Here is a 27,746-nt window from a genome sequence, read left to right on the forward strand (position 1 = left end):
ACAGGAGATGCACCTGACAGACATGGGAATCTGGGGAGAGGAAATATTTCTTAAGACATTTCAATTTCTGGCAAAACCCAAGTGAATCATGACTCCAAAGTGTTCAGCTACTGCTCACGATGGTTCAGTTGATGCTTTGTGGATTTAGAGGTGCTGCAAACCCAGCAACTTATCAGTCCAGGGAGGGAGAAGAAATTTTACATGGGTGGAGGGGGACCTACTGGTCACTGCCAGGTATGTGTTGGTCTGGACCTCCCCGGCAGGGTTGCGAGCAAAGCACTGGAACATTCCGGTGTCATCTGGAAGGAGGCCGTTGACCTGCAGGCTGCCCCCCGCCAGAACCCGGTACCTGGGCGTCTTCACAGGGCTGATGGGCGCGGCGTCTTTGTACCACGCGATTTCGGGCTGCGGGACACCTGACCCAGGGGGTGTAGAAGTAGGGGGTCAGTGAGCAGGAGTAGTGAGACATACACACACACACACGCACACACACACGCAGACACACACACACTCACCTCGCGCCTGGCAGGGGATGTCCACTACCTTCTCCATCTCCGCGGTGATGTGCCTTTCTGGCTCCTTCACGAACTGCGGTGGCTCTGTACCGGGTCAGACAGCAGCCTGCCATCAGTATGAGATGAGCCCCCTCTCTTTGAGACACGCCCCCAATCCCTCACGCATCCTAAATGCTTATTTTATAAAACAGAATTAGGCTGTAAAGTGTGAAATTTCTCTCCTGAAATTCCCTCCGCATATCAGTCAGGGAAAACAGTAACTGGCTATTCAACCGAAAACTCATTACAAGCTAAAATTGATTTACGGCATCCAAAGCTCTTAAAAACTTTCTTAATTGTTATGCCAAACAAGTCAGTAAGCCTCTTTGTGAAAATGAGCCTTTAATATCTCGTTCATGTATCTACCTGCATTAGCATTACAAAGGAAACAATATATTCAGTACATTCAGTGGCCTGCAGTTCCATGCCCAGACTGTAAGTGTCGCTAACGGCGGGCGGCGGGCGGATACCATGCACGTGGAGGTAGGCCCCGGCGCCCACAGAGGGCACGCTGCTGCTGCGTAGCACTGCCTCGCACTCATAGAAGCCAGAGTCGCCGAGCACGGGGCCGATGATGGTCAGCCTGCGGTTGAAGTCGCTCAGGCCGCTGCTGACGGGGGTGCCGTCCTTCTTCCAGGTGATGCTGAGCTTGATGAGTGGCCTAAAGGGGGGGGGGGGGGGGGATATGCAGGAGCTGTTGTTCTGAAGCAGCTTTCGTGGCCGTAGCTAGGCTAGGCTAGGCTAGGCTAGGCTAGCTCCCTCCACACGCAGCATCTCCTTTGCCTTCCCGTTGTCGCACATCGCTACACTTCGCTTGTTGCAAGCTCCGCTAAGCTAGGCTAGGCTGCCCTAAGTTAGGCCTTGTTTTGTCTGCTTAAGCTCATGTGCCAAGTGGCCCTCGCAGCTCCTCCGCCACAGCGCTCAGCATTCACGGAGCAGAGCTGTTTCCTGACCTCCCTCACCACACCGTATGGGCCTCCGCTGGGCACGGAGCTGTCAGGTCCGTCTTCGTCAGACTGTCAAACCGGCCGGTTGTCGGCGCTACGCTAATTGGCGCTAGGCCGCTTTGCGTGTCATACATGGCTGCTCTTCACGGCGATTCCAGAAGGTGGCTTTCAGGAGTCATTAGGAGGCCGGACCAGCTCCAGCAAGTACATCTGTGCCCCATAATGGACAGCAGTCAGAGAAATGGAGGGCAGAACCCACCTGGCGTTGGCGACACACTCCATGGTCACCTCTGACGTCCCGGACACGACGCTGGTGTTCCTGGGAGGAATGATGATGGTGGGGGCGATGGGATCTGCGGGCCCCCCCACATCTTCAAGGGAACAAGGGAAGAAAGTGTGAAAACCTGTCTCTTTGGGTGTGTACGTGTTTTTGTGTGTGTGTGTGTGTGTGTGTGTGTGTGTTTTTGTGTGCGTTTGTTTGTGTGTGTGTTTGTAATTATTACTTTGTGAGGACCTGATTTCCCCACAATGTGTTAAAAACCTGTAACTTTCTGAAACATTTTCTTGATCCCCACAAAGATAACCTAAATTTAATAAAAATTTGTGACTGCAATGTGTGTATGTGTGTGTGTGTCTGTGTGTGTGTGTGTGTATATGTATGTGTGTGTGTGTGTGTGGGTTTTCATAGATCACATTTGAGGACCAAATTGTCCCCAAAGTGCAGTAAAACCTGAAATTTTCCTACTTTTGGGGACATCTTTTGAGGTCCCCATTTGGATAACCTCAGTTTTATAAAAATCTCTGAATGCAATCAAAAAAGTAAAAATGCCAAAAGTCCTGTATTTGGGTTGGTTACTTATGGTTAAGCTTAGGGATGGGTAGAGGTTAAGGGTGTCGTGATTGGGATTAGGGTTTTTCCCATAGAAATGAATGGACGGTCCCCATTTAGATAGGAAGACCAACAGCCTAGTAATGTGAGTGTGTGTCTTAAAGTCCATGTCTCTCTGTGGGATAATATTCCCTAGTGCTGCAATCTTCTGTGTGTGTAAGTGACAGGGTTCAGCTGCGAGGGTAATGGGGGGCGGAGGGGCTGGGCTAGTGGGTAGCCAGTTAAATGGTACCAGACCTAAGCAGGACGCCGCATGACCAGGATCTCAGCTTGGTCACGGCTTCAGGCAAGATGGTGCAGAGTGACAGGCTGACCGTGATAAAAGGTGATGGATGGAAAGGTTTCCTGCGGGGTTGCAGTGAGCTGAAGATCAATGAGCAGGACTATCTCAAACACAATGTTCTCATACCAAGTCACCACCTTCCTACTTGTACACCTGACCTGCCTCTGGTTACATTAGTGTGACTAATAGTATAGCCTTGGCGCTATGGGTCCTCCCTGCTAACAGGGGGAGTCAAAACATCTTTGTTTTGCAGACAAAACGAAGGATACCAATGTAAAAATGTATGTGAATAAACAGGAAAACATGACTTACATGGCAAACAAACGGCAAGCATATAAAGTTCCCTACAGGCACTATTTGAGTATTTTAATGTTGATTAAAGCAATTAATGAGTCATAATCCCACCCCCAGAAAAAAACAAGTTGCTAAATTAGTTGATATTTATTTTCTTGAAACCAGCCCACGGTACCTGTTTTTCAAATGTTACTATTTTTATGCATACATTTTACTGGAAATGTCCCTGGAAAGATCAAGTAAACTCCTGCTCCAAACTATTCTACGTGTTTGCCCTGTAAATCCATCGGCTATGTGCTGTATTCATCACACGAAGGAATAGAGCAAGTGCTTCCTTGGGACCCACACCGCCAAAACAGCCATTGGGAGACCGGACCGAGCCCCTGTTCTGCGTCCGCCTTGGGACAAAGCAAGGTCTCACTTGACCTCATTTCCACAGCAAGCTGCATGCCGTCATGTCGAGAAATTGCTGTGCAGCCACAGTTACCCATTCTCTAACAGCCACGGCAGAGGAAAAGCAAGAAGAAAAGTGAGGATTTATGTCACTCATGTAAACAAGTATACCCATCTAGGGTGACAAAATCGAGACTCCAGTGTGGCCTGCCCAAGTGAGGCCGACCTCTAGTGTGGCAATAGTGATCTTTCAAAGGCTTTTTGGGTTTCGAGTCACACGTACTGCAGACATGTAACCGACCGCAAGGACAAGCATGAAGCACTCGGTGCATCAGCTTTTTGGGAAGAGTGCTGACTCAGCTGAGGTCCCACCATCCAGTGGGATGCAGGAACTGCACTCAAAAAGCTCAAGAAACTCTGGAAGCTTTAATGACAAGATGAGGTCATTCAGATTGACTTGATTGGAAGCAACCTCCAGTTTATATGCCGGCAAACTTATATCTGCGCAGATTTTAATTCATTTAAGGGTGCCGGCTGCACACCCTATCCGATAGCATATTCCAAAGATGCAATCTGCACCTTGCCAACTAGTAAGCATTTGTTTTTTGTTTTGGAATCGGTTCTCACACTGAAGTGGCTGAAACTGTTGACCTACAGTTCACTGTTGTTCCCTATGCTTCAGAATAAAGATTAATTCGAACTTCTCAACTTTCCTTATATTCCGGCCCCTCAAGACCAGAATGATTTCTGTTACTCTTTGCTGAGCTCTCGAAAGCAGCGAGATGCTTTCTGAAGTGCCCATCTTGGCTGGGTTCTTACTCGTGTATTGTGCACCCTCAGCATGACAATGTGCATGTGACAGACAGCTCAATGCAGACACACAGCACTGTGGGAGGACAATATTCAGTAGGGCGGACAACTAGGAGTAGAGTCTCATCCACACAAATACCCAGGCTTCAACTTCACAGGCACCTGCTGGGAATCTGCTCGTTCCAGACTGCATAGTGCTATGACTCATCCTTCGGAGCGTGACACAGTCCGACTCGCAAGGACGATTCTTAACATCTATAACCAGCCTACATAAATCCCCATGGGACTCTCACCAACTGGACCGTCTTTCGGATGTCCGCACAAACTATCTGAACCTATTCAGAGGTTCATGATCACATGATCATCATTGATCTCCTGGAATGCAGCGGACCTTCTCCTCATGAACCCTAACTGCTTTACTAACCATCAGTCAGGTTGCGTTGGATCAGGAGATGGGGGAGGGGCAGACACCTTCATTATTCAGCATGTTCTATTGCCCATTATTTTGCCCTGCAAAGAGTCAGGACCAGGGCAGGCTATCGATGCACTGTGAATGATGTCCGCTCAGTGGCATCCACGTGAGAAGGGGCCTCGCGGTTTGTCATGAACACCACAGCCCGTGTGATTCCTCACGACAGATTCCCGCACTTTGGGCTGCTCGCCTCACGCTACTGACAGAAGGAGGGAGAGATGAAGAGGAGAAGAGAGAAAAGAACGGGGAAGCCTCAAGCAAGAGAAAGAGAGAGAGAAAATATCTCCCGCAACTCACATCTTCCCGTCTAACTTCAGAGGGGCCGCGGTTCTCAGCAAAGCACAAAGTAACAACAGGCTCGTCAGCTTGCCAGCGCCAGGGCCCACCTTTCCCAGGAGCCCCGAGGCACCCGGAACTGCTGAGCCATGACTCAGGATCAAGTGAGTCCTGAGGAGTGACTCCTCCTCTTGGGGGAGCAGGAGGAGTCACCCGGGTCCAGCCTCACCACGCTAATAAGTACCTCTGAATTTACAGACGGGCTGTATGCACATTTTTCTTCTGCTGTCCATGCAGAGGACATGAGGCTGAACAAATAGCTTCCTGGTGGTAAAATAATAAGCAGTTCAATTATGTGCGAGTCAACGTGAGGCACAGCAGCCTAATGAATTGCCCATCGCCCGATCCCGCTCGCTCTGCCTCTCCTCTTTGCTGCCTCCTTTCTCCTCCTGTCCCCCCTGTGCCACCCTCTCCAGGTGCAGCTCTCACCTTGAGAGGGTGTACTACATTAAATGGCCATTTATTTAGCTGGGAAGCAGACTCTCTGCCCTCTCTTTCCTCAATCCCTGCCTCACAAATGCATTCATCGCAAGTGTGTGTGCGTGAGCATATATGTGTGTGCAAGAATGTGTCTGTTCCTTGTCAGATTTATTTCAAACATTTTAATTGTCGAACACTGTGTGTTCTGCCAAGAATTTAACCTTCAAATTCCAAAAACTGCACCAACAAAAGCAGATTAAACTTGATAAAGAGGGAGACATTTAGCCCGAACCTCCATGTGAGATTCGTCCATTAAGCCGTGTTTTACTGCCTCGGTACATTTGTCATTTATCGGGGGCAACGCTGACATACCCACGTGTCCCTCCGGCTGCAGCGGGAAGATGAGGGAGGAGAATCAGGCCTGAGGAAGGTTTTCTCCTCCCAGGGCAAGTTTTGGAGTTGGAGTGTTTGGTTCTCACGGAAGCTTTGGAGACCTTGACCCTTCAGGCTAACGTGGAAGTCGGGTTGGCACCACATGACCAGGCCCCGCGAGGCACCTCACTTTGTCTCCATCCCATTCTGGATCTCTTTCATGGTTGGTCTGCCCAAGGTGGTCTATCTCCATGCGCCGTGGAACGTTTCACAAGGAAGGTTAACTATGTTGCTAGGTGCTGTGGGCTTTTTGCCTGCGTTTAAGACTAATTTTCTGTTCTTAGGGACAAGGTGTCAGATCTCTAGATGAGCTTTGAAAGGTGTGGAGGGAAGGAACAGGTTGCTCAACCCATGAGTGACCAGGACCTGCCCCTCGGGAGGGGCTGAATAGTGTTGGTGTGTGGACAGTTATCTCATTCTGGAACCTTCCATCTGGAGTCCCAATACACCAGCTGGAGATGTCACATTTCAGGACCTTGTGGGTGAGTATATACGCCTGGACTATGTGGCTGCTTTACTGTGTGTGTGTGTGCGAGTGTGTTTGTGTGTGTGTACTCTGTTGGCACTCACTGTCGACGAAGAGCGTGATCGGCTGGCTTGTTTTGTTCTCCCCATTCTTGTCGTTGACCGCTTGCACGTAGTAGTGGCCAGCATCTGGGGCCACAGTGGACAGGATCACCAGGGTGTTGTCCAGGGTGATGGCGCTGGAGGGGGAGAATGCAGGTGTCAGTCCTCATCCACAGGATCACCCAGATGTGCTGGTCTTAGCTGCTGGGTAACTAGGGGCAATAAGGGGTCTGCTGCTCATCCTCATGTTGGATGTACTGAGAAGACACCAAGATCCAGGCCAACCATGTCAGCTGCCATAAACACACGTGACATACTAGCCTGTCTGCAGTTTTATCCAAAGCCTACAAAGGCACTGTTAACAGCATACACTACAAAGTGCATACTACAAAGTGCACACTACAAAGTGCACACTAATGATGACGATGGATCTGTTGATTGATTGATTGATTGACACCTGCATGCCGCTTGCTGCTTACACATACTCCCCTCCCCATCACCCAGGGTGTTTCGTGAAAGCCGCCCCTTGCTGTTTATTAGCTTATAAATGCCTAATAGAGAAAGATCACCCCTCAAATTCAAAAGAAAAATCCCTTGTTTCACAGTGGGAACTGAGAGATGGCGGCAGGATAATTAGCAGAAACAAGATAAAACGCTTTTATCGGCGAGATTTAAAAGTCTGTAGCCCTTTATTCCTCCTTCAGTGGCCGATGTCATCTCCAGCTATCTCACTGGCTCAACTCATCCAAAATGGGGTCAAATTTCCGGGTACAGGAGATAAGCATGATCGCACAGTGCTGTCCTTTCCGGTTGCAAATTAACGTGCGGCCGTTTTTCCTGATAATTACAAGCTCTCTCCGACTGGAAGCGGAATGCTACTGGAAAGAAAAGATGAGAATTTAAGTGTCTGACGCCAAGAGCGTGCCTCTGTAGAGACTCTATTTAAACAGCAATTACTCCCCCAGAGTTTCCGCATGCTGGCAGAGCGATATCATCAAGGCTTTTTTGAGATGAGCTCAGTCCACTTGCCGAACAAATGCCACAGATCACCAAAGGCCTTTCATCAAAAGTCTTCGATGGGGATCATCATTTTGGATTCTCGCTGCGTTTTTGGCATGGGAGGGGGGAGATTTGAAGAGTCCAGCTTGATGATCCAACAGTAAATATTTAATATCACCACTCTACAAATATGACAAGTTGGAGGTGTCGGATGAATAATGGCTTCTTCCTCTGTCCACAGCAAGTGAGTTAATGCCAGGTGACTCAATGGACCTCCGTCCTTAATTGCCTGACTGGCCATTCAAGCCACTAATGAAGCCGTGCAGGAGATGGACCGGGTCACAGGGGAACACTGCCAGACACACAAGGACCCAAGAAGATTCACATGGACAGACATCCACGGATAAAGGCCAGAATGCAAGCACACACACACAATGTCACACACAGAAACACGAAGAGCCACACAAACGCCACAGAGATGTTAACGTGTACATATTCAGTTAGACACCCGTCACAAATAAACACACACACACACACACACACAGACATACACACACACTCCTGCATTCACATGGCGGTGGCTGGTAAGTGTGTACTGTGTACTTAATTATTCACACACTGGAAGAACGGGGAAGGCTTTTTGTCCACTTTATTCAATTTGCTTCCCTGCTGACTGTTCTCCCTCGACCCGGCTATCGATTCTGAAGGAGACCTTTTTAAACATTTACTGCGGACGTCCTGCACATCGCCCACACTCCTGAAATCAATGGCTTCCAGGGATCAAAGCACATAAAATCATGCGGCCGTTATACAGAAAAAATAAATTGGAAAAACTGTCCCATAGGATCTGCTGATTTTTGCAGAGGGCAAAAAGGATGCAAGGGTTCTGGGTCGGATGAGAATGTGGTGGGAAATTTGAGCAATTTGTTTTTAGGTGAACTGACGTGGGGTCGATGTGTTGGCGTGGAGTAGGGGGATGGAAGGAGCCCTGGTGGGGGTGTGAGAATGTGGGCTGGGGGTGTTAGGTGATGGTGTAAAAGGAGCACAACATGGAGCTGAACCGGAGCCCAACAACACTGGTGGGGATTGAAATAGATGGAGTTAGGGCTGGAGGAGGAGTGAAGAAAGGTAGAGTTTAAAGATGGATGAGGAGGGAGGCCGGTGGCTGTTGATGGGCGCTGCCAGGCGTGGGTTTGATGTATGCCCTCCTTGTCCATTAGTTTTCCTTCTCTCCCTCCTCTCCTTCACCTCCATCACAATCTGTCGGCAATCTGACGGCAGAAACCACGAATGGCTTTTTAACATGTTTCTGTTTCTGCCCGTGATCTGTCTGGTCACAGAGCTGGCGAGCTGGAAGCCATGAGAGGGGAAGTTTGCCAGGGGTAAGTGAAAAGTAAAGGCGGGACGTGCTTGTGGTTGGTCACTCGTGACGGCCCACGGGCCAGGACATCTGGGCAGTGCCACACGGCGACCTGCTCATGCATTTTTCTCCACAAATTAAAATGAAATGCTGGCTTCTGTTTTTTTGTCTCCTTTGTTTTTCAACGTACAGGAACTTAGCAATAAAAATAATTTTGAAAGAAGTAGCTGAAACAGCAGTCTCTGCTGGGCATGGGAAGCCAGCATCTCCATTTGTAATTATGCTTTGTGCCTGTTTATTTTGTCAAGGGGTCGGGAAGGGGGTGCAGGTGGGGGTGAATGAGCAAGTCATTTAGGTCAGGATATTTAGGGGCTGTTCCCCATACCAGAGTGAGAGTGTATGCATGTGTGTGTTTGTGAGGACAGTTTAATAGTTACATGGCTTCGTGTTGACATGAAATGAGGGATAGGTCATTTCCGAGGACTAAATTGATGGTGGGATTTCTTGCCGTAGGGTTTTGTTCCCTCTAGAAAGAACACTTTTCTCTCATCTAGCGGACCTCCATTACCCTCCAACTAATGGGCTTTTCACAGATGCCCCCCTCATATACACACTGCGTCCCCTTGGTCAGGAGGGTGGGTGTCCCAAGTGGCAAGTGGCATGCAGGCAGGATGTGGGATAAACGTCCACACAAACCTGACCCAGGGAATCAATTTCGCCCGCCTCTGTTAGCCCAATCTAGCGCAGGGCACTCTGTTGAAATGAAGTAGAACCAGAGGCCAAGTCAGGTTATTAAAGGCAGAAAGATCCGCCAGCTTCTTCTCCTGGGATCTTGGGCAATAACTCGTTTGCTGTTCCATTAGCCCCAGCAGTGTGTGAGAAAGGGTGTGAAACCAACTCAGTGGTAGACTGGGAACGCGGACTGAGGCCAACACGTTCCTCATGCTCACTCTGGGTCCAAACAAGTGCAGCTCGACAAAGGAGCACCGTTCAGCCCAAAGGCTAGACGACAAATAGAAAATGGCCCGGGAATCTGGACCACCTTTTCTCAGTAATAGATAATCCATAATGCAGTGACAAGCCACTGGATCTGCAGCCAGCACGCTAACTGATCATTTTCAATAAAAGATGGCGGAGGTAATTACACCAAGGGTGTGCCCTTGTGCCAGAAGAGAGGTAAATAATGTCTGGAACTTCAGCATGGACCTTTCCCAATTCCTTAAAAGGTTCTTGGAGAGGGCCATGCCTTTTGGAGTTCTCTGGATCTGGCAGAACAAGAGGCTGAAGTCTTAGTCTACCCTTCGTTTTTTGAGAAGCTACCTGGATATCTGAGTAATAAGAGTAAAAGCTGATATTTCAGCCATTTAAGCTACAGAATACAGATATACAGTAAACTGGTGAAATTTGCAGATGACACCAAGGTGGGTGGTGTAGCAGGTACTGAACTAGCGGCTCAGCAGCTACAGCGGGATCTTAATTTAATTAGTGACTGGGCTGACACCTGGCAGATGAAATTTAACATAGACAAATGTAAGGTACTCCATGTAGGGAGCAGAAATATAAAGTACAGGTATTTTATGGGACCTACTGAAATAAAGGTAGCTGATTATGAGAAAGACCTTGGTGTGTATGTTGATGCTTCCATGTCTCATTCTCGCCAGTGCGGGGAAGCAATAAAAAAGGCCAATAGGATGTTGGGGTATATCTCCAGGTGTGTGGAGTTTAAGTCAAGGGAGGTAATGCTAAGATTATACAATTCCTTGGTGAGACCTCACCTAGAATATTGTGTACAGGTTTGGTCACCATATCTTAAAAAGGACATAGCGGCCTTAGAAAAGGTGCAGCGTAGGGCCACAAGAATGATTCCTGGTCTTAGAGGAATGTCATACGAGGAAAGGTTATTTGAGCTAAATCTGTTCAGCCTCAAGCAAAGGAGACTGAGGGGGGACATGATCCAGGTCTATAAGATTCTAACAGGTTTGGATGCTGTTCAACCGAATAGTTACTTCAGCATTAGTTCAAATACAAGAACTCGTGGCCATAGGTGGAAATTAGCGGGAGAACATTTCAAACTGGATTTAAGGAAGCACTTCTTTACACAGCGTGTAGTCAGAGTATGGAATAGTCTTCCTGATAACGTAGTGCAAGCTGAATCCTTGGGTTCCTTTAAATCAGAGCTAGATAAGATTTTAACAACTCTGAGCTATTAGCTAAGTTCTCCCCAAGCGAGCTCGATGGGCCGAATGGCCTCCTCTCGTTTGTATAGTTCTTATGTTCTTATGTAGAGAAATGGGAAAAAATATGTAATGGCCAGAAGATGAAAATGCTTTTCATTCAGGTAAACATTCATACTAAGAGGACCAATAATTGCAGGTTTACAGGCACACAAATTCCTGTTTTTTGCAAAATGGAGTCGCGGCTTCAGAAAAAGCCCAGGGCTCAGATGAGCTAGAGACTCCTTCACCAGTGAATGGACTGTTGCTCTCTGTACAAGTCAGGCTGGGCCTGCTTTGTTACTGGCAGTTAAGCTGCTGCAATCTGAACTTTGACCCCAGAGATCTCAGAGCTGTGTGACTGCAAAGGGCCTTTTCAAACGAGCCAGTGTGGCACATAGGAGGGGTTACACAGCCTTGACTGCAAACGAGAAGTAATGTCACAATGCTAGGTGACGAGCCCTATACAGGAGACGCCTCTTTTCATACTCATTGATTCTTGTCCAGATCACAGAGATAGATAAGAATCAGACAAGTGTTTGGCCAAGAGGCGAAGCCTCTATAAGAAGTGGTTATGCAAGTGACCTATCTGAACCTAGCTACAAGCACAGAAAAGAGTCAGAAAAGAGTCCAGAACAAGGTCCAGCAAAGAGGGCAAGAGAGAAAGGACTCAGGGGAGTTCACTTCACAAGGAGGAAGGCTGAACAAGAGACCAGAATCATTCAAGCATAACAAATATTGGGCAGTCAATTTATTTCTTTATATCATCCATATGTTTTTGCTTTTTTTAATCCCCAAAACATATTCACAAATTCGAGGTCATTCCTTTATATCTATCATTATTATCACTTCATCTTTATCTTCACATCATTCACTAAAAGCCACTTTGACCAGTTTATCAAAACCAAGTATAAGTTCATGGGCTCCTTTAGAATCAGCAAAGCTTTCATGCTCCCCTTGTTTAAACTATGTGAGGACACCATGATTGTACTTGCATGAGATGTTTCTTCAGCTGGAGAAGGACAACATGACGTGGTATCTCTATTACCTCATCTTCATTAACCAATGTGCAAAAAAATCCATAAACAATCAAGGATTCTTCATTCCTTTACCGACCAGAGGGAAATCCCGCTTGCTGCTTCCTCCGTCAACCAAATCGAGGCCTCTTCCAAAATGTTTGGCAGCCTGACAAAAATCAGCATCTCCCAGTGAGATTATCCAGCAGAACAAGAGAGGATTTTTCTCACTGTGGGAGCCTGTGAATTTTCTTGCACTCCCCCTTCCCTGCAGATCTGACGAAGCAACTGCGTGAATAAGCAGAACACAAGAAGTCCCTGGTTCCCGGTGAAAAATATCCACATCCGGGACAAAAACCAGTTAGTATAACAAGAGCGAGAAAGATTGTAACCCGATGAGGCAGGGGCAGAGGTTAATTTGTGTACCAAGCTGATGCTGAATAAAACACCAGGTCTGCCCTGCCTCTGCTCTCATCAAGCTAAACGAAAAGGCCCAACACCTCATTTCTGACCGAATGCTTTAAAACGAGTATGAAGTTGAAACACAGGAGCATGTTCTCCAGGTTGAATATGGGCAGGGCAAGATCCTTGGATCATCCCAGAACTGTGTCCCCAACAATGAGGAGGGCTTCTTATCTAATGGAACACTGGTTGAGGATAATAGGCTACAAAGAACTGATCACACTTTCAGTGTTGGGTTTCTTATATCTCAAAGTTCGGTCTTAGCTGTTTAAGAATGGAATTTCCACATCAATATTGGCTTTTAAGATTTAAATTTTGAGATGCTTGGCCTTTAGAGTTTTTGCCAGGAAATGTACCTCTTAAGTATGGCATTGGGGGGGTGGCCTTTGTGAAGGTTACTGTCTTTGTTTCCAGCTCCCAGAATCCTTTGCTGTGGTGCCGGTGGCACGGTTCAAATTCAATTAAGTGGTTTTCTCTTTCAGAAAAATATTATCTCCGGCACTCATTTGCACAAAGTAACCTTGCGGCTTGCGGAGAAGGCGGCATAGTGAGCCTTTGCAGCGATAGAGGGCAACTTTGGTGGGGGAGGGGGTCAGATGAAGGGCCTCTGCCAGTCGGGGAGGAGCCCAGGAGGGATCAGATTTACATATTCCCACAGAGGACCAGCACAGAGGCCTTGGGACAGTGGGGCGCCGTTTCAAACTGGCAAAACAGCCGCCCAAAATGATCCTCCTGCTCACCAATGCCCCTGCCCCTGTCTGCCCCCTCCCCCAATCTAAGGCTGTGCTTTTCCCTGCTGTATCCCCTGTGCACTGATTTCCAGGATATGGATTTGACAGCTGTGGTCTGAGCCTTGGAGGGGGGGGGGGGGGTGGTTCAAGTTTGTAAAATGAAAGTCACACTTAACCCTGACTGTATTGATAAAATCCTTGGCCAAGTAAATGGGAAGATCACAAAAAACTGATCAAATTGTTAGGCTATATGTAAATAAATACCAAATTCATGGTGGAGCACAGGACATTATGTGGGCATCCATCGCTGTACACTGCTGGGGAGGGAAGAGATATTTCTACTAGATGGACAAAGACATTTATCAGCTTCCTCTTGGCTTTACGTCACTGGATGACAGATAGTCCTGCAAGTCACTCTGAAATTACATCCTGCCAACTTGGCAGGTTTTCAGATGTTTCTGTAGAGCAGCGTGCAGGACAGGATGGGGCAGGGAGGAGCCAAATCACACCAGGTATACATACAAATGTGCATTTTCTACCCCCCAGTGAGGATAAGGGGGTGGGACAGGCAACTCCCTGTGTGCCACACACACAAAAAACCTGATTTTGATTCTGATTCTGATCTGGACCATCCACTCACAGCGTTGCCCCTTTCGTCCCTCCATCATCTTAAACAGCTTGTGATTCCCCACCAGCTGCGATCTGTTGGGTGACCCTGGCCAGGATGAGCTGGGTGTGAAGCCCCCTGCTGGTGAGTTTTGCACATTATGCATAATGTGTGTGTGTGTGGGGGGGTGGACATTTACTGTGTCTTTTATAGGGCTTTAGAGAAAACAGAGGTGGACCTATGGATCTGCCCATTATTGGCACGGATTCATCTGACTCCCAGTATCCCCACCATGGAAGACCACCCCCTGAACATACTGGCATTCCATCTTGCAGAGGTGACCTGGTCCCCCAGAATCTGCCTCGGACCACTTGGCCCTTCACCTGAAGGGGAGGAAACCACAACTCTGTATTAATGGTCTTTGGCGCTGATCTGATTCCAGAACAGGATGTCCAGCGTGGAAATCAATGAGTATCGTGAGAGGAAAATCCTGCAGTTATTTGTCAAGCTAGTCAGTTCAGTGTAAATGTTTAGCACAGGAAGAGCGCCTGGCCTCCATCCTCATGCTGGAGTAATGACTAATAACAGGATCGCTTTCCTGGAGCAGTGACCAATCACATGGCATCTTTCCAGATGCCCCTCCCTCTTCTTGCTCCTCATTTGCTGCCAGAGCAGCGAAAGAAAAAAAAAAACACCCACACACCACCCCAAAAACTCATTTTGATCTGTCAAGAACAGCGAGACGCTGCAGCGGAGTTGGATAAACTGGGAGGGGGGCTGCCGCAGAAAAGCCTGGCACCCCTTTCATGATGGCCATGCTGAAAACCAGGCATGTCCAGACAGACGCTTCCGCCCCCACACACAGGCAGTCTGGGAACGGGGGGGGGGGGGGGGGGGGGGGTGTCCGGAAGGCTTCCTTGGAGAGGGATATGCCTGTGACATTATAGGCAAAGTGCTAGACTGAACTGGTACAAGGCTAGTGAGAGAGATGCAGAGGCACCAGACACTGTGCTGACAGACCGGGGCTGCGTCACCCAAACAACGATGCAAGTTACCATTAACGATGCATCGTACTATGTTGGTTCAAACTAAATTACATCCCAAGTACGACTGTTTCCCAAAACCACTTTGTTATTACCACAGTAGTTTGAACCCTGTTAGGCCAAATTACAATGTTTCCAAATATGACTCTCATGGCGGGTTGCTTGCAAAAACTGACAAACATCGTAATATTTATTTCTAAATACATCAGTTCAGCCGATATTACATTATTAATTTATTGTGTCAGTCATATAACAGCAATAATAATATAAAAAACTCAAAAATATCTATAGCATCATAATATTAATATGATATTTGTATGATGCTTGTTGTAGAGGAAAAAAAGAACTATTAGCTATTTGGCTACAATGCATTTAATGAAATCAGCTCTATCTGTAATTGCAATTTTTATTTTTAGTTTTAATCACACTATTAACACTGGATCAGTAGGAATCACACACAGACACACACATATATATATATATATATGTATCTCAGGGTTCTCGCCTATGCGGCCCTGGGTTTGAATTCAAGCATCACTGCTTTTTAAAAAAAATGTTTTTTCATATTGCAGTGAAAGCTCTCAGTTATTAAGAAGCGATTCGTTATTTGTAGCCATTAATTGGCCCGTATGTTATTAGCTTTCAGCACGTTTTTCCCCATTTAATACTGTGTGTACATAAGCGCTGAATGAAAGCGTTTCAGCATCGGCATCGCGATGTGTGTGCGCAGTAATCACACCGCATTTGCCGGAACTGCTTCGTCTCCGTTGACGTAACTCCCGACAACACCACCAACTTACTAGACACACTTTTTTTAGATGAATTTTGTTTGGCAGTAATTTATTCCGGGTAATTTCATGTCTTTTTCGGTTTTATAAATATCGCAATATTCCTCTATGTGATATTGTGATGTCATAATTGTGCAGCCCTAAATATATATTCATGTATGTAATGAATTCTACCATATAGCACAAACAAGGTGGGTAAACAACATCCTCTCCAGTCATACCGTACACATGAACAGATTAGTACATAAAGCGTACTCTTACAACAACATTTACAACAACATTTCACCTTACTTACATGGTGACTGCCCTCCTGTGACTGCATTTTCCACCATCGATGACGTTGTCACCCAAAACTAAGTATCTAACTACACCTCGAGAGCTGTAATTTGAACTACACAACTTAACGACAGTGTTTGTGAACGTTCGCTCGAACTATGGTTTCAGGAAACACCTGCGTCGTACTTGCATAGCTCGAACTACACAAGCTGTTAACATAGTTAGCAACTATGCTTTTGGTGCACGGACATGCTGCCATGGAAACGTGTGGAAAAATCTCGGGGTCCACCGGGGCCTTACATGCGACTGCTGGGCGGGATCTTGCGTCCGTCTCGGAACCACGTGACCTGCGGCTGAGGGAAGCTGCGTATCCGCGGGGCTGGGATCACGGCCCCATCCCCCTGGGACACCGCCTGGGACCGCTCGCCTTCCTCGAAGGTGCCCATGACTGAAAGGAAGGAGGGGGAGGGGGAGACAGTTCAGGATCTGAGCAGCACTTACGCGCCGCCATGCAGTGGAAACGCTGCTCTCCTCTGAGTGACAGTGCTTACAGGCACCTGTGCAAACCTGACTGATGCCGTCTCATGTTGGGCAAGAGGGTTGTCAAGATACTGTCAAGTAAGGAGGATATAAGGAATATAAGGTTTTAGGAACCAGGCTGCTGGTTCTACCGCTTGGGGAATGCCGAATGTCTGGAACCCTAAAACTTGTTTATTCAGGTGAACTTGATGCCTACAGCAGCACAGAATACCGTAAATCAATCAGAATCCAATGGCAAGCTATTGTTTAGGTCGATAGGGAAACAGGATTCTGCATTTGAACTAGGGAACAGCCTGGGTGTCCTGCACTGGTGCACTGAAGACCCCACACTCCTCTGAATGCCTGCAGGCAGCTAGCAAATTGCCTGCTGGCTACTGGAATTTAGCCAATCCAACAGAATACCCCAATGGCGTAGATCCAGGCTCAAAAACACTACATGAGGCTTCTGCCCTGAACTGATCTGATTTGGGGGGGGGGGGGGGGCACTTATCTCACTTAATAACAGTGCCGTTAAAAAGGAATTAAAAAAAAACTAGCCTTCTTGCCTAATTTTGCAGCTAGCCGTAACGCTAAGCTAACGTAAACAAGGATAGGGGCCAGAGCGGAACATAATGAGTTTTTTTTCTTCCTGAGGTAATTCAGAGGATTCCATCTGCTACCACTGTGGCGGGAGGTGAAAATCAAAGACGGCTGGTAAATTATTCATCAAAAAGCTAATTAACCAAAATATAATTAATACTAATAAAAATCTGCATTTTTTTTTAAGAAGGCAGATGAATAAAGTTTCCTTGATTTGGGTTTGAACTCGTAGTGCAAGGTTTCCAAACGACTGTGACAGGTGTGTCTTTTTCCCCCCTTAATGCATAAATCAGTCATCTAGGTGTAGAATATTGCTGGAGTATTTAACAAAATTGAATGAGAGGCTTCACTTTGATCTGCCCTTTTCCTGGTCGATGGAGCCCTAATCTTCCCCTCTCCATGTTGTCTTTTTAAACTCCTAATTGCCTCGGTTTGGCTTACTGATTAAACGCAAAGCTCTGCTCCTCTGAAGATCCTCTGCTCCTCTGAAGATCCTCTGCACCTGTGAGCCCCCCCCCCACATCTGCAGGTGGCTCGCTGGTTACAGTGCTGGACTCACTGCTGAGGTACTTAATGCTAATAGTTTCCTGGCTGGAAATGCAGGTGAACCCGTCTGAACCTTCAACCCAAGCTTCTTCAGAAGGAGCAAAACTAAATGAAGTGTAAGGAATTTACTCAAACCTGTGAATGTGGGGATGAATTATGCAAGTCTGTCTACCCACGTTAACCTTCAGCTAGGACTGAAGAGCAGCTGGATGTAGGGGGACAGAGGGACTCTGTAAATCCACATCAGCTGGGGGGTTAGAGCGAAACGTGCTGTGATTGAGCTTGGTGAGGACAGGACCAAGTATACTGAAGAAGATTCCAGAAGGTGGTCTGTGAGGCAGCCATGTTGCCGCGGTGTTTGCTTTCTTTATTCTACTGGTTCAATACTTTCACATTTTCTTTATTTCTACCTCCATTTTAATTTTTATTCTATTTATTGTTTTTGGACTATTGGTTAATATTCCTGTATATTTCACACCACCATCTGCAACGAAACAAATTCCTTGTACTTTTGTGTATATGGCAAATGAAAGGATGCTGTTTCTGACTCAGAAACAGTTTTGAAGCTAAGTTCCTCACACATGGTGGGTGTTTGACTTCAGAGCAGGCTGACTTCAAAACAGCCAGTCCAGGGGGCAAAATAAAAGCTGGGAGGAAGAGGTAGCCGAACAAAGAGAGAAGGGGGGAGAGGCTGGCCCAGTTCATGCGGCGTGAGGCAGAATGAGCTCTGTGTTTGATTTCATTTGTTTGTAGTTTGGGCGATCAGTCCAGTACTCCTGTGACATTGATGTCTGATTTCAGCCACACCCACCACAGACTCAGAGCCCCGCCCGCTCACACACACACACACACACACACTTACAGGCCACTTGCACCTCTGTCTTCCTCTGCAGGAGTGCACCAACACGGTTCCGGACGATACAGCGGTAGAAACCTGCGTGGGATCGGTCCAGAGAGGGGATCAGGTACCTAGAAGGCAGACAGAATGGGGACATAGCAGTTGGCAGAAGGCGCCGCTGTGTCTCTGTGAGTGCAGGACACGTGGGGGTGAAGGAAGCCCCACTGGGATAAGGTGCTTGCGTGACATATTGTGAATAACACCATCTGAAACGGTCATCTGCTTGATCTACCTGAGGATCCTCAGTGGTACCTATTGTCAGAAATGTTACCATAGGAGTGTAGCAGACATTATCTAGTAAACCAGTAAGCCAGGAGATAAACCCCAGCCCAATGACCTTGAAGCTCCTGTCATTGAATTACGTCCCGCATTTACTAACCCCGACCACTGGGTGGCACTCAAACATACTGTATTCAAACGGCAGTTGAAGCGGCTACTCTTGGATGGATCGTGAATCTTGTAGATGATATTACTGGTTTGGACAGAGTACTGTGATAATAAAAGCTTTCCAACATAGCACTAGTCTGGGGTCATGTCAGACTGCTAATCAGCAAGGGAAAGTACGTAACGTGGGGGCCATGCTGAACGCACACGGTAGCTGATGCTAATACAACATGTGGACTCTCAGTGTGCATCCTTTTAGCATCAAGTCTAAACGCTGTGAATTTGCACAGTGGAACGATATGAGTCATAAATTTTGCCATTTGGCACAGCGCAGTCATCAAGCGCCACCTTAATCGCTCGAGGCGATGGCTACAGTGGGGCTTCGTGGAGGCAGCCTCTGTACCCCCCTTAAAATATCACAACTGTTCCCATTAAACAGCCTCCAAGGACCAGCCAAAAAACAATAGGGATCATGTAGCAAAGTCCACTGGATATCGGTTTCCACAGTCCCGCTCTTTGATTTGCCAGCTTGCCCGTCAAACTGCTTAGCAGGCTTAGCGTGGCATGGGGGCTGGCTTTCATTTCCATCCTTTTTTATTGTGATTTGGTGAACGGGCCAGAAGCAGAGTGCTGCTGTCCGAGGAGCGCCCAAGGTGGAAATACTGGAATTCGAGACTCCCTCCAAGGCTCAGCCCAGTTGTTCTGTGGTGTTAAAAAGTCACCCCTTGCAGCCAGCACATGTCTAAAGACGAGGCCCATTATCTCAGGAATGGACTGGCTATACCCTCAGGCCAGAGATGGTTCTGTCTTCATACTGAGTGCCCGGGTTACACAGTCAGGACTGTGATGATCCAAAGCCCGGGACCTAAGGCATGCTATACCCTAGAAGGGCCACATACATGCCGACACGGAACACATTCAAGCCCTGCACCTTCACTGTTTTTGGGGGAAAACAGCTGGAGGTGAAAACGCGTGAAAGTCTAGGTCTTTCACCAGAATATAGCAGGAGAGGTGCAAACTCTATACGTACAAACCCGGGGCTGAATATGACCCTGCAGCCTCGGAAGGGAGAGGTACAAATGCTAACCGCCGAGTCCTCACACCACAGCCCCACTTCTGCTCTGAACCTATTGAAGGTGCGCATTCCTTTAAGAATAGAACACACTGAAGGCAACAACGCAAAAGAACCTTTAATAAACCACTTGTTGCTCCGTCTCTGCCCATGATTTCACTGACAGGCAAATGACCTCTCTGACTCCAAGTTACAAACTTCTGCAAGCAACATCTCTCTCGGCCTGAATATCACTGACAGAGAGGAGGATGGGCAAGAGGATCAGATCTGAGGTTCGATCTCAGTGCCTTAAAAAGGTATCGATCTTGGATGCCAATCGATAGGTACGATTCAGCGAAGGAGGTAAAGAGATACCGACAGACAGGATCAGGGACGAGAGAGAGTGACACGGAGAGGAAGAGAAAGATCAAGCCACAAAAGAACAGGAAATCATGTCCTTCATAGGGTTAGGGCACCTTGGAAGACGCCTTTAGGCTGGAGAACGCCTTTTATAGTCCTTTCTCTGAGACGGTCACACAAAACCTTACTCTGCATATCCCTCTGAGGCCTAATGTTCTTCAACCAAGCCTTTAGGTCCCACAGACGATAATCAAGCATTGCATGTTAATGATGTGGACAAATACATCTCCGATGGATGAAAACTGGAGAGCTGGGAGATTCATTACAGTAGTTCAACATCAAAGGCAATGAGCAGCGGGAAGTAACCATGGCAAATTACTAGTTTGAAGAGTAGAGGAAGAGAAAAAAAAATGGACAGAAGAAAGAGGGAGGAAAAGAGAGGACAGGAAATTGACAGAAAATCAGATCGATGGGAGCTGTTATTACCAGACAGTAATGAGGTATCAGGCGAGCACTGGGGTTAGTCGAGGTGCACTTCCAGCCAAGTGAGTTAAATTAGCCCTTGTGCAAAGTCTATTAACACTAATAGACTAATTAGGAGCTGAGGCGACACGCAGGCAGTGAGCACAATCGCGGGGCATGCCCAGCGCGGTGACCTTTGTTAGTTTATGGTGTGGTGGCCATTTCCCTCACTCCAAAAGAGAGAGCAATGGGGGTAGAATGGGATGGGTGGCGTTCTTGGATCAGCCCTTCAGAGTGACTTTTATGAAGTTTCAGCTCACCGACGCACGGTTAATAAATACGATTAACCTTTTGAGGGGGACAGGAAGCAGGGGCTCCTGCAGTCGGGAGGGGCAGACAGTGATTGATTGGCGCGCTACACAGATGCCAGTTGGTGTCAGGTCCCGTCATTAACCGTGACGGGGGTGGGGATGCTGGACTGGGATGAGGACGGGAGGCAAGCAGAAGAGATGGGGTGAGGCAGCGGTGCCCTGGGGAAGAGCTTTGCATTTTCTGCCTGAAAGTTAAAAGCAACAGATCAATGGTTATTTAATGCCCCATAATGCACCTCTTTGAGATTATTCCAAGGCCTTGAACTGCTGATTTTCCTCAGAGCTGTCTGTCAAGCTTCTGAGCTCCCAGACTGCATGAGCCAGGCACCACGACCTGCCCCTTCAGCCGCAGCACCGTGGCCGTTTCACGTCTCTCCGCTGCCCGTCGGACCCCACGGGCTCCCGAGGGTGGGGGCAGACACCGTGGCCATGGCTCAGCCCGTGAAGCAGGATTGCATTTACGAATCTGGCAACTGTGACCGCATTTACGAAGTGGGCTCCTCGCTTGTAAACACCAAAAACACTGGTACTGGAGATTCCAGAAGAACATTGTGGCTCGTCAGTCTCAGCGGCTCTTGCTCCAGATTGCTGAGGGAGATAAACAGTCTTGCAGGGGGGGGGAGAGCATGCACAGCTGCTGTTCTGGAAATAGCAATGGGATGCCAAGGTCTCGCAGGTGAATTTTCAAAACCTGAGGGGGAGGGTGATTTATAAGCTCCCTCCGCATTCCCGACCCCCCCCCCCCCCCTTCAGGAACAGACAGGCAGAATCATCCTAGCACCCCCCCTCACACATCACACACATCCTTTAATTATCTGACTTTGCTGCCTTCCGATGATAGCCCGCCTTGTTAGGGAGCCCTGAGTGTCCCTCTTATCCTGCCGAAACCTGACAAACACGGGAGTCATCGACGTGAACTTGAGCACAAAACCGTCACAAAACCAAAACCACTAACGAAACGATTTCAAAGCGGCACGTCGACAGCAGCCACTCGTAGGCCTGAACCGCCACTCCGGGTCCACGGGGTGGGGGGGCCGTGACGGAGCATGTTAGGCGACAGCCGTGTGAGCTCCCTCGTTTATGGAGATGCACGGCTTGGGACAACATGTTTTGGGTCTGAGTGCTGCTGGAGATGGTGGAAAGACACAAGTGCATGAGATGAAACCATATGATGGGCTGGCCAAGTTTATCCCAGGGATTCTTCTCTGCTTCTCCATTCTGTGGAGTGTGCTGAGGAACCTTTATGCTGCTTCCTTCATGAGGTGTTTCCATAAACTTGCTGGCGCCATTAATGTTGGAGACTGCACACTGTTTTGGATCTTCTGCATCTTCTGTTTCTCTCCTGGACTACTTCCTCCTCTAAGTAGAGCTAGTAGTAAACTGTCTAATAATGTTTAACAGTGAGGAAGAATGAAACTTGCCCACTGCCTAATGAAACATGGGTGGCAGCTTGTTTTGCAGTACGTGTCCAGCGCTCGTAATGCAGGACAGTTTTCTTCACTCATGTGTTTGAGTTCATGATGATCCAGGGCTCTGATCAGTATGTTTTTGTTTTTATTGCTGATATTTCACCAGAGCACCACCTACAGGCAAGGGCAGAGTGTGACGGGCACGGGGGAACTGATTCAGTGATTTTAGCTTTCCTAACAAAGCCCCCCCCCCCCCCCCCAATTAGTAAATAAATATGCCCCAAGGACATGAAGGCTCATTGCTGCCAACATCTGTGACCTTCGCGTTAGCAGTTAAGTCCCTTATCTTGCCTTATTTCACAGCGCTCACATGTGACCAAGCGACGGCATTTCTGGTGAAACCAGCTAGGCGGGGGCTTAGGCACAAAAGCATGAGGGAGGCGGGGGCCGAGCGTGAGGAGACTCAGATAAGATGAGGAAGATTACAAGAGGGGGAGGCAGAGAAAGATGGAGGTCATGTTGGTAGCCTATCTCTGCAGTTCTTCAGCTAACATAAATGCTCGTGTGACACTCTGAGTTTGCGAGCGGCTCAGAGTGATAAGAGCCACACTGAAACAGGGGATTCTGGAAGGCCCACCTGTACTCCAGCGAGAAGCGGGTCAGCTCTGTCTCATTGTGGATCCACTTGAACTCCAGCGGCCAGCTGCCTTCTGCCATGCAGGTGAGCACCAGCCGGTTCCCTTCCAGGTGCAGCTGACTCCGCACCGGCTCTGTCTTGAAGTACGGCGGGACATCATCTGTGAGGAAAGGGAGGGAGTCGTGAGAGGGATCGGCACAGGCTGCTGCGGTGATAAAACTGGGCTTCCACCTTCCTTGATCCAACCCTCTTGACCTCATCCCCTTGCCGTGTAAGTATGCACAGCCAAATCTGCAGGTGGCTTACACATAATCCTGCTGTAGCGTCACAAAACGAAAGGCCAAAAAGCCTATTTTGGAAGACCCGACCGCATTGGCGCTGACAGGCCACCTTTGACAGAACCCTCACCCCCCACCATCTTAGCCCATCCCCCAAACAAGCCAAAATGCAACATTCCCAAAATGCTGAGGAAACATTGTTGAGGAAATGGCAGTCAGATTGGTCTAACTAACAAATAAACTAATTGAAAAATCTAGCAAAAAGTGAGTCGAGTTGAAAGATCCTTTCATTGCAGACTGGTACTGGAGAAGGGAAATCTTCCTAAAGGTGACATTGTGTTTTCTTCTGTCTATATATAGAATTGGGCTGTGGCAAGAAAACCAATTTGATAAAGTGATCCTGTTGAAATCCCGAGACACAGGGAAGAGCAGATCAAAAGGATTCCTTAAGAACTCAATGGATCGCTTGTTTCTACAAAGGTCTGTGTTGGAATGAGAAGTTATGGAGCGAGAGGATCAGCGCCTCTGGGTAAATTGTCTCTTATATCTCAGTGTCTTGGCGGTTTATAATGCCTTGTGACATGCGTGTGGACTCCTCCGACCTCTCCAGCATGCACCGCAGTCACTCTCTCATTTTCCATTTGCCACATTGCAGCAGACAATTTCGCGGCCTGACAAACACGGAGCAGCCACACGAACGTGCCAATGTCACGCCGGCCTCGCCGCGTTTTTCAGTGAAAGGGGAAAGACGGGGACAGTGAAGCTGGCAGGGGGCCGTGAGCCTCCGTTCATGGACCGTCGGTAAACATCAGTCACCAAGGGGAAGTTTGGGGCAAGTTCATGAAAACATGGAAGATCTGAGCAGAGCGTGGGGATTCGATTAGATGGGCAAAGCTAATTTTTCTCCAGTGATTTGAGTCGTGCTTTTTATGCAAGATAGAGAGATAAAGATAAGGGGGGAGGGGGAGAGGAACTGGACACAGAGAAGATTAGCCAAGAGGACAAGGTAACAGAAACGCTGTTAGTTTGAACATGAGCAGGAGTCAGTGTCCAGTCCCAGTGAAGTTGTGGGCTCACTTCTCCCATGGCAGGTGTGTCTAAAGTAGTGATCAGAGCATTAATGGCAGCCCCCGCCCCACTGGGTGCCCCCTCCCCACACTCGGTAGACATGGTACCACAGTCTTTGAATGCGTGTAGCTCAAACTTCACAAGCCAGGCAGCCGTTTACACCTCCTCAGTCATTAATGGGAACATTAGCTAGGTACAAATGCTTGGCTCGCGGTTAGGATGCATAATTAAAGAGACACACTCTCATTTACAGGGAATAAAGGGGTGAGAGACAAGCATTTAGGGGCTCCTCCCTGCATTCTCTGTCACAGCAACCAGTGCTGATCAGACTGCCGCTGTGTTAGCGGGGAAGACGACTCGGATACGGGGAATGGAGAGGCAGGGAAATGGGGGCTGCTCAGAAGCCGAACAGGAACATGCACGTAACACAACAGCCAAGATTTTATCTGGCACGCTTTTGGACTCCAAGCTCAGCATTTGTTTTGCTTCTGGACAGGCTAAGTGGGTCACATTGTTATGAATCCTTTGCAGTGACGTGTGCCTTTGACTTCTTGCCTCATCTTAATTAACATTTACTCATGTATCGGTAATCTGTGTCCCAGCTACAAGGCACTTCTCACTTCTCGGTGAGCTAGTGCCTCGATCGCTCAAGACATGCTCGCAGAACACCCGTCCAGTGAGGTGTCACTGTTGAAAACCAGGCACATTTCAACCTTCTGAGCGCAAATGAAAGCTGTGAAATAAAGGCATCCCCATCCCTCCATGATACCCTCAGGTCCCGGCACCACACACGGGTCTTATTGAGAAACTTTATCTCCACTGAATAAAAGGCAGGTGTTTACGATTCCGAGATTTCACCCTGGGGGGTGGTAGAGGGGCCCCTCTGCTGGCCCCTTTATCACCGAACCCCCTGCACCCAACGCGCTGCACCCTATGTGCCTGAAGATTAGCAGGGACTCCATTTCGTACCTTGATGAAGGTCAGAGAGATTTGTTTGTGCTTGAAAAAGATTTGTCAGAGATAGCATGGTGAAATGTTAGGGGGGGGGGGGGGGGGTCACACCAGGGTCCGCAAGACCACACGGCGTTGAACCTCCTTGCAAGCATTTCAGGTATCTCTGAACATTGCTGGTTCATGAACACCCTGCATGTGGGAAAACAGGACATTGGGAGCCCTGGTCATCTACTGTGTGGTGTGTGAACTTGACCCCCAACCACAGGGGTGCCCTGCCCTTATCCTCGAACCTTTATCATTATTATCAAAGAAATGTGAACCTGATATGTTTAATCAGTTACCTTAACTGGATAATCTCACCAAATGTCACTGAAACCGTTAACATCGAGATCCCATAAGTGTATAATAATCAGGACTACTTTAGATATTTAGCCGTAAGTCATGATCCGGAAGTACCATTCCGAGCTTCTCAAAGAAAACCCCGCATTATTTTAACTGTTTCTCACCCCATGAAGTCCATTCGCCTGAGCGGTTCAAGTCCAAACATGATGCTCGTGTTAACGATTCAGTTCCTGTGATCCAGTTAGTTTTTAGATACACATGATTAACGGGCTTTTTTAGTCCTGGTGCTGGAGACCCGTTGTGTATAATTTATGTAATTCTTCAGAAATTAAACAGAATATGTGTTATGGAACCTCTAACGCAATGTCATTTTGGAATGCCACTTTGAAAGATTAAATCAACTAACATAATTTCAAAGTATGACTTCAAGTTATGCTTCTTGCGAAAAATAATTTGTGACATTCATTATTTCAATTAATAAATATTTATCTTTACAAACAGTGCGGTGCTGCTGTGTTTTGCACGCCGTTATTTGATTGTGTGATGCAAACAAACACTTAATCAGTATTAAAATGATTTTAATCAAGGCCTTACTTGATTGCTCAAGGGCTAAGAATGATTGAAATAGCATTGAAACAAAAAATTACAGGCTGTGTTTATCTATACCTTCAGTCTTGGCTTGTCTGAATATACAGATTCATTCTAACAGCAGTTCAATCAGGGGTAATTAATTAGAAGCTCAAATAGAATGAAATCTGTTGTATACTGTGGGTTGGCCAGCCCACAATAAAACAAACACCCCCACACCAAAATAGTCACTACCAAAGTCAAAGCGATTGTCCCACAACGAAATGATCTCTCCCTTAACAATCTCCACAACAAAACATCCACTCCTGTATGAAAGAAACTGTCCGACAACAAAATTATCTGACCAGCAGCAGTTGTCACAAAAACAAACACAGTACAACGTTCATTCCCACACCAAAGCATTTACTCCCATACCGATGGCAGCACGTCTCCATCTGAAGACAGTGTCCCTCCACCATGGCAGCCTCCTGCTTACTGGAGGTTCTGCAATGGAATGAGACCCTCCATTGGCCAGCAGGCGTGTCTGTATACATCATGAAATGTCTCACACCGCCACAGAGGATTGTCTCCACTGTCACTCTCCCCTCCTCCCTGCCATGCCGACATGGCAGTGCCCAAGAGTCTCAAAGCTGTCTAAAGATATCATCCTCTACCCATCCTCTGTCCTGAGCATGCCTCCAGGAGCTCAGCTAGCTGCAAAAAGTGCCTGCCCCAGCAGTCTAGCTAGCCATACATAGCGTCTAATATCAAAGGCCAGTTAGCCATACAGTCTAATATCAAAGGCCAGCTAGCCGCACACAGACGTTACCATCAAAGGCCAGTTAGCCATACAGTCTAATATCAAAGGCCAATTAGCCGCACACAAACGTCAAAGGCCAGTTAGCCGCACACAGAGTGTAATATCAAAGGCCAGCTAGCCGCACGCAGAGTATAATGTCAAAGGCCAGCTAGTCTTATACAGAATCTAACGTCAAAGGCCAGCTAGTCTTATACAGAATCTAACGTCAAAGGCCAGCTAGTCTTATACAGAGCCTAACATCAAAGGCTCGCTAGACGCACACAGAGCCTAACGTCAAAGGCCTGCTAGACACGCACAGAACCTAACGTCAAAGGCCTGCTAGACACGCACAGAACCTAACGTCAAAGGCCTGCTAGACGCGCACAGAGCCTAACGTCAAAGGCCTGCTAGACGCGCACAGAGCCTAACGTCAAAGGCCTGCTAGACGCGCACAGAGCCTAACGTCAAAGGCCTGCTAGACGCGCACAGAGCCTAACGTCAAAGGCCTGCTAGACGCGCACAGAGCCTAACGTCAAAGGCCTGCTAGACACGCACAGAGCCTAACGTCAAAGGCCTGCTAGACACGCACAGAGCCTAACGTCAAAGGCC

General features: G+C 47.8%; 1 protein-coding gene across 3 annotated transcripts in view; it reads right to left on the reverse strand.

The window, feature by feature from the left end:
- Window positions 1-27,746, reverse strand: part of sdk2b (sidekick cell adhesion molecule 2b) — a 160,414-nt gene that overhangs the window by 39,245 nt on the left and 93,423 nt on the right. For all 3 annotated transcript variants that reach the window (XM_023816981.2, XM_023816980.2, XM_023816982.2), the window contains exons 2-9: window positions 23,130-23,289; window positions 18,420-18,526; window positions 16,193-16,340; window positions 6,401-6,534; window positions 1,761-1,872; window positions 1,025-1,215; window positions 516-599; window positions 222-416 (exon numbers count right to left, since the gene is read on the reverse strand). In XM_023816981.2, the coding sequence (XP_023672749.2) occupies window positions 222-416; window positions 516-599; window positions 1,025-1,215; window positions 1,761-1,872; window positions 6,401-6,534; window positions 16,193-16,340; window positions 18,420-18,526; window positions 23,130-23,289 (1,131 nt within the window). The remainder of the gene's footprint in view (window positions 1-221; window positions 417-515; window positions 600-1,024; window positions 1,216-1,760; window positions 1,873-6,400; window positions 6,535-16,192; window positions 16,341-18,419; window positions 18,527-23,129; window positions 23,290-27,746) is intronic.

Source organism: Paramormyrops kingsleyae, chromosome 5 (assembly GCF_048594095.1).
Source record: "Paramormyrops kingsleyae isolate MSU_618 chromosome 5, PKINGS_0.4, whole genome shotgun sequence".
NCBI lineage: Eukaryota > Metazoa > Chordata > Actinopteri > Osteoglossiformes > Mormyridae > Paramormyrops > Paramormyrops kingsleyae.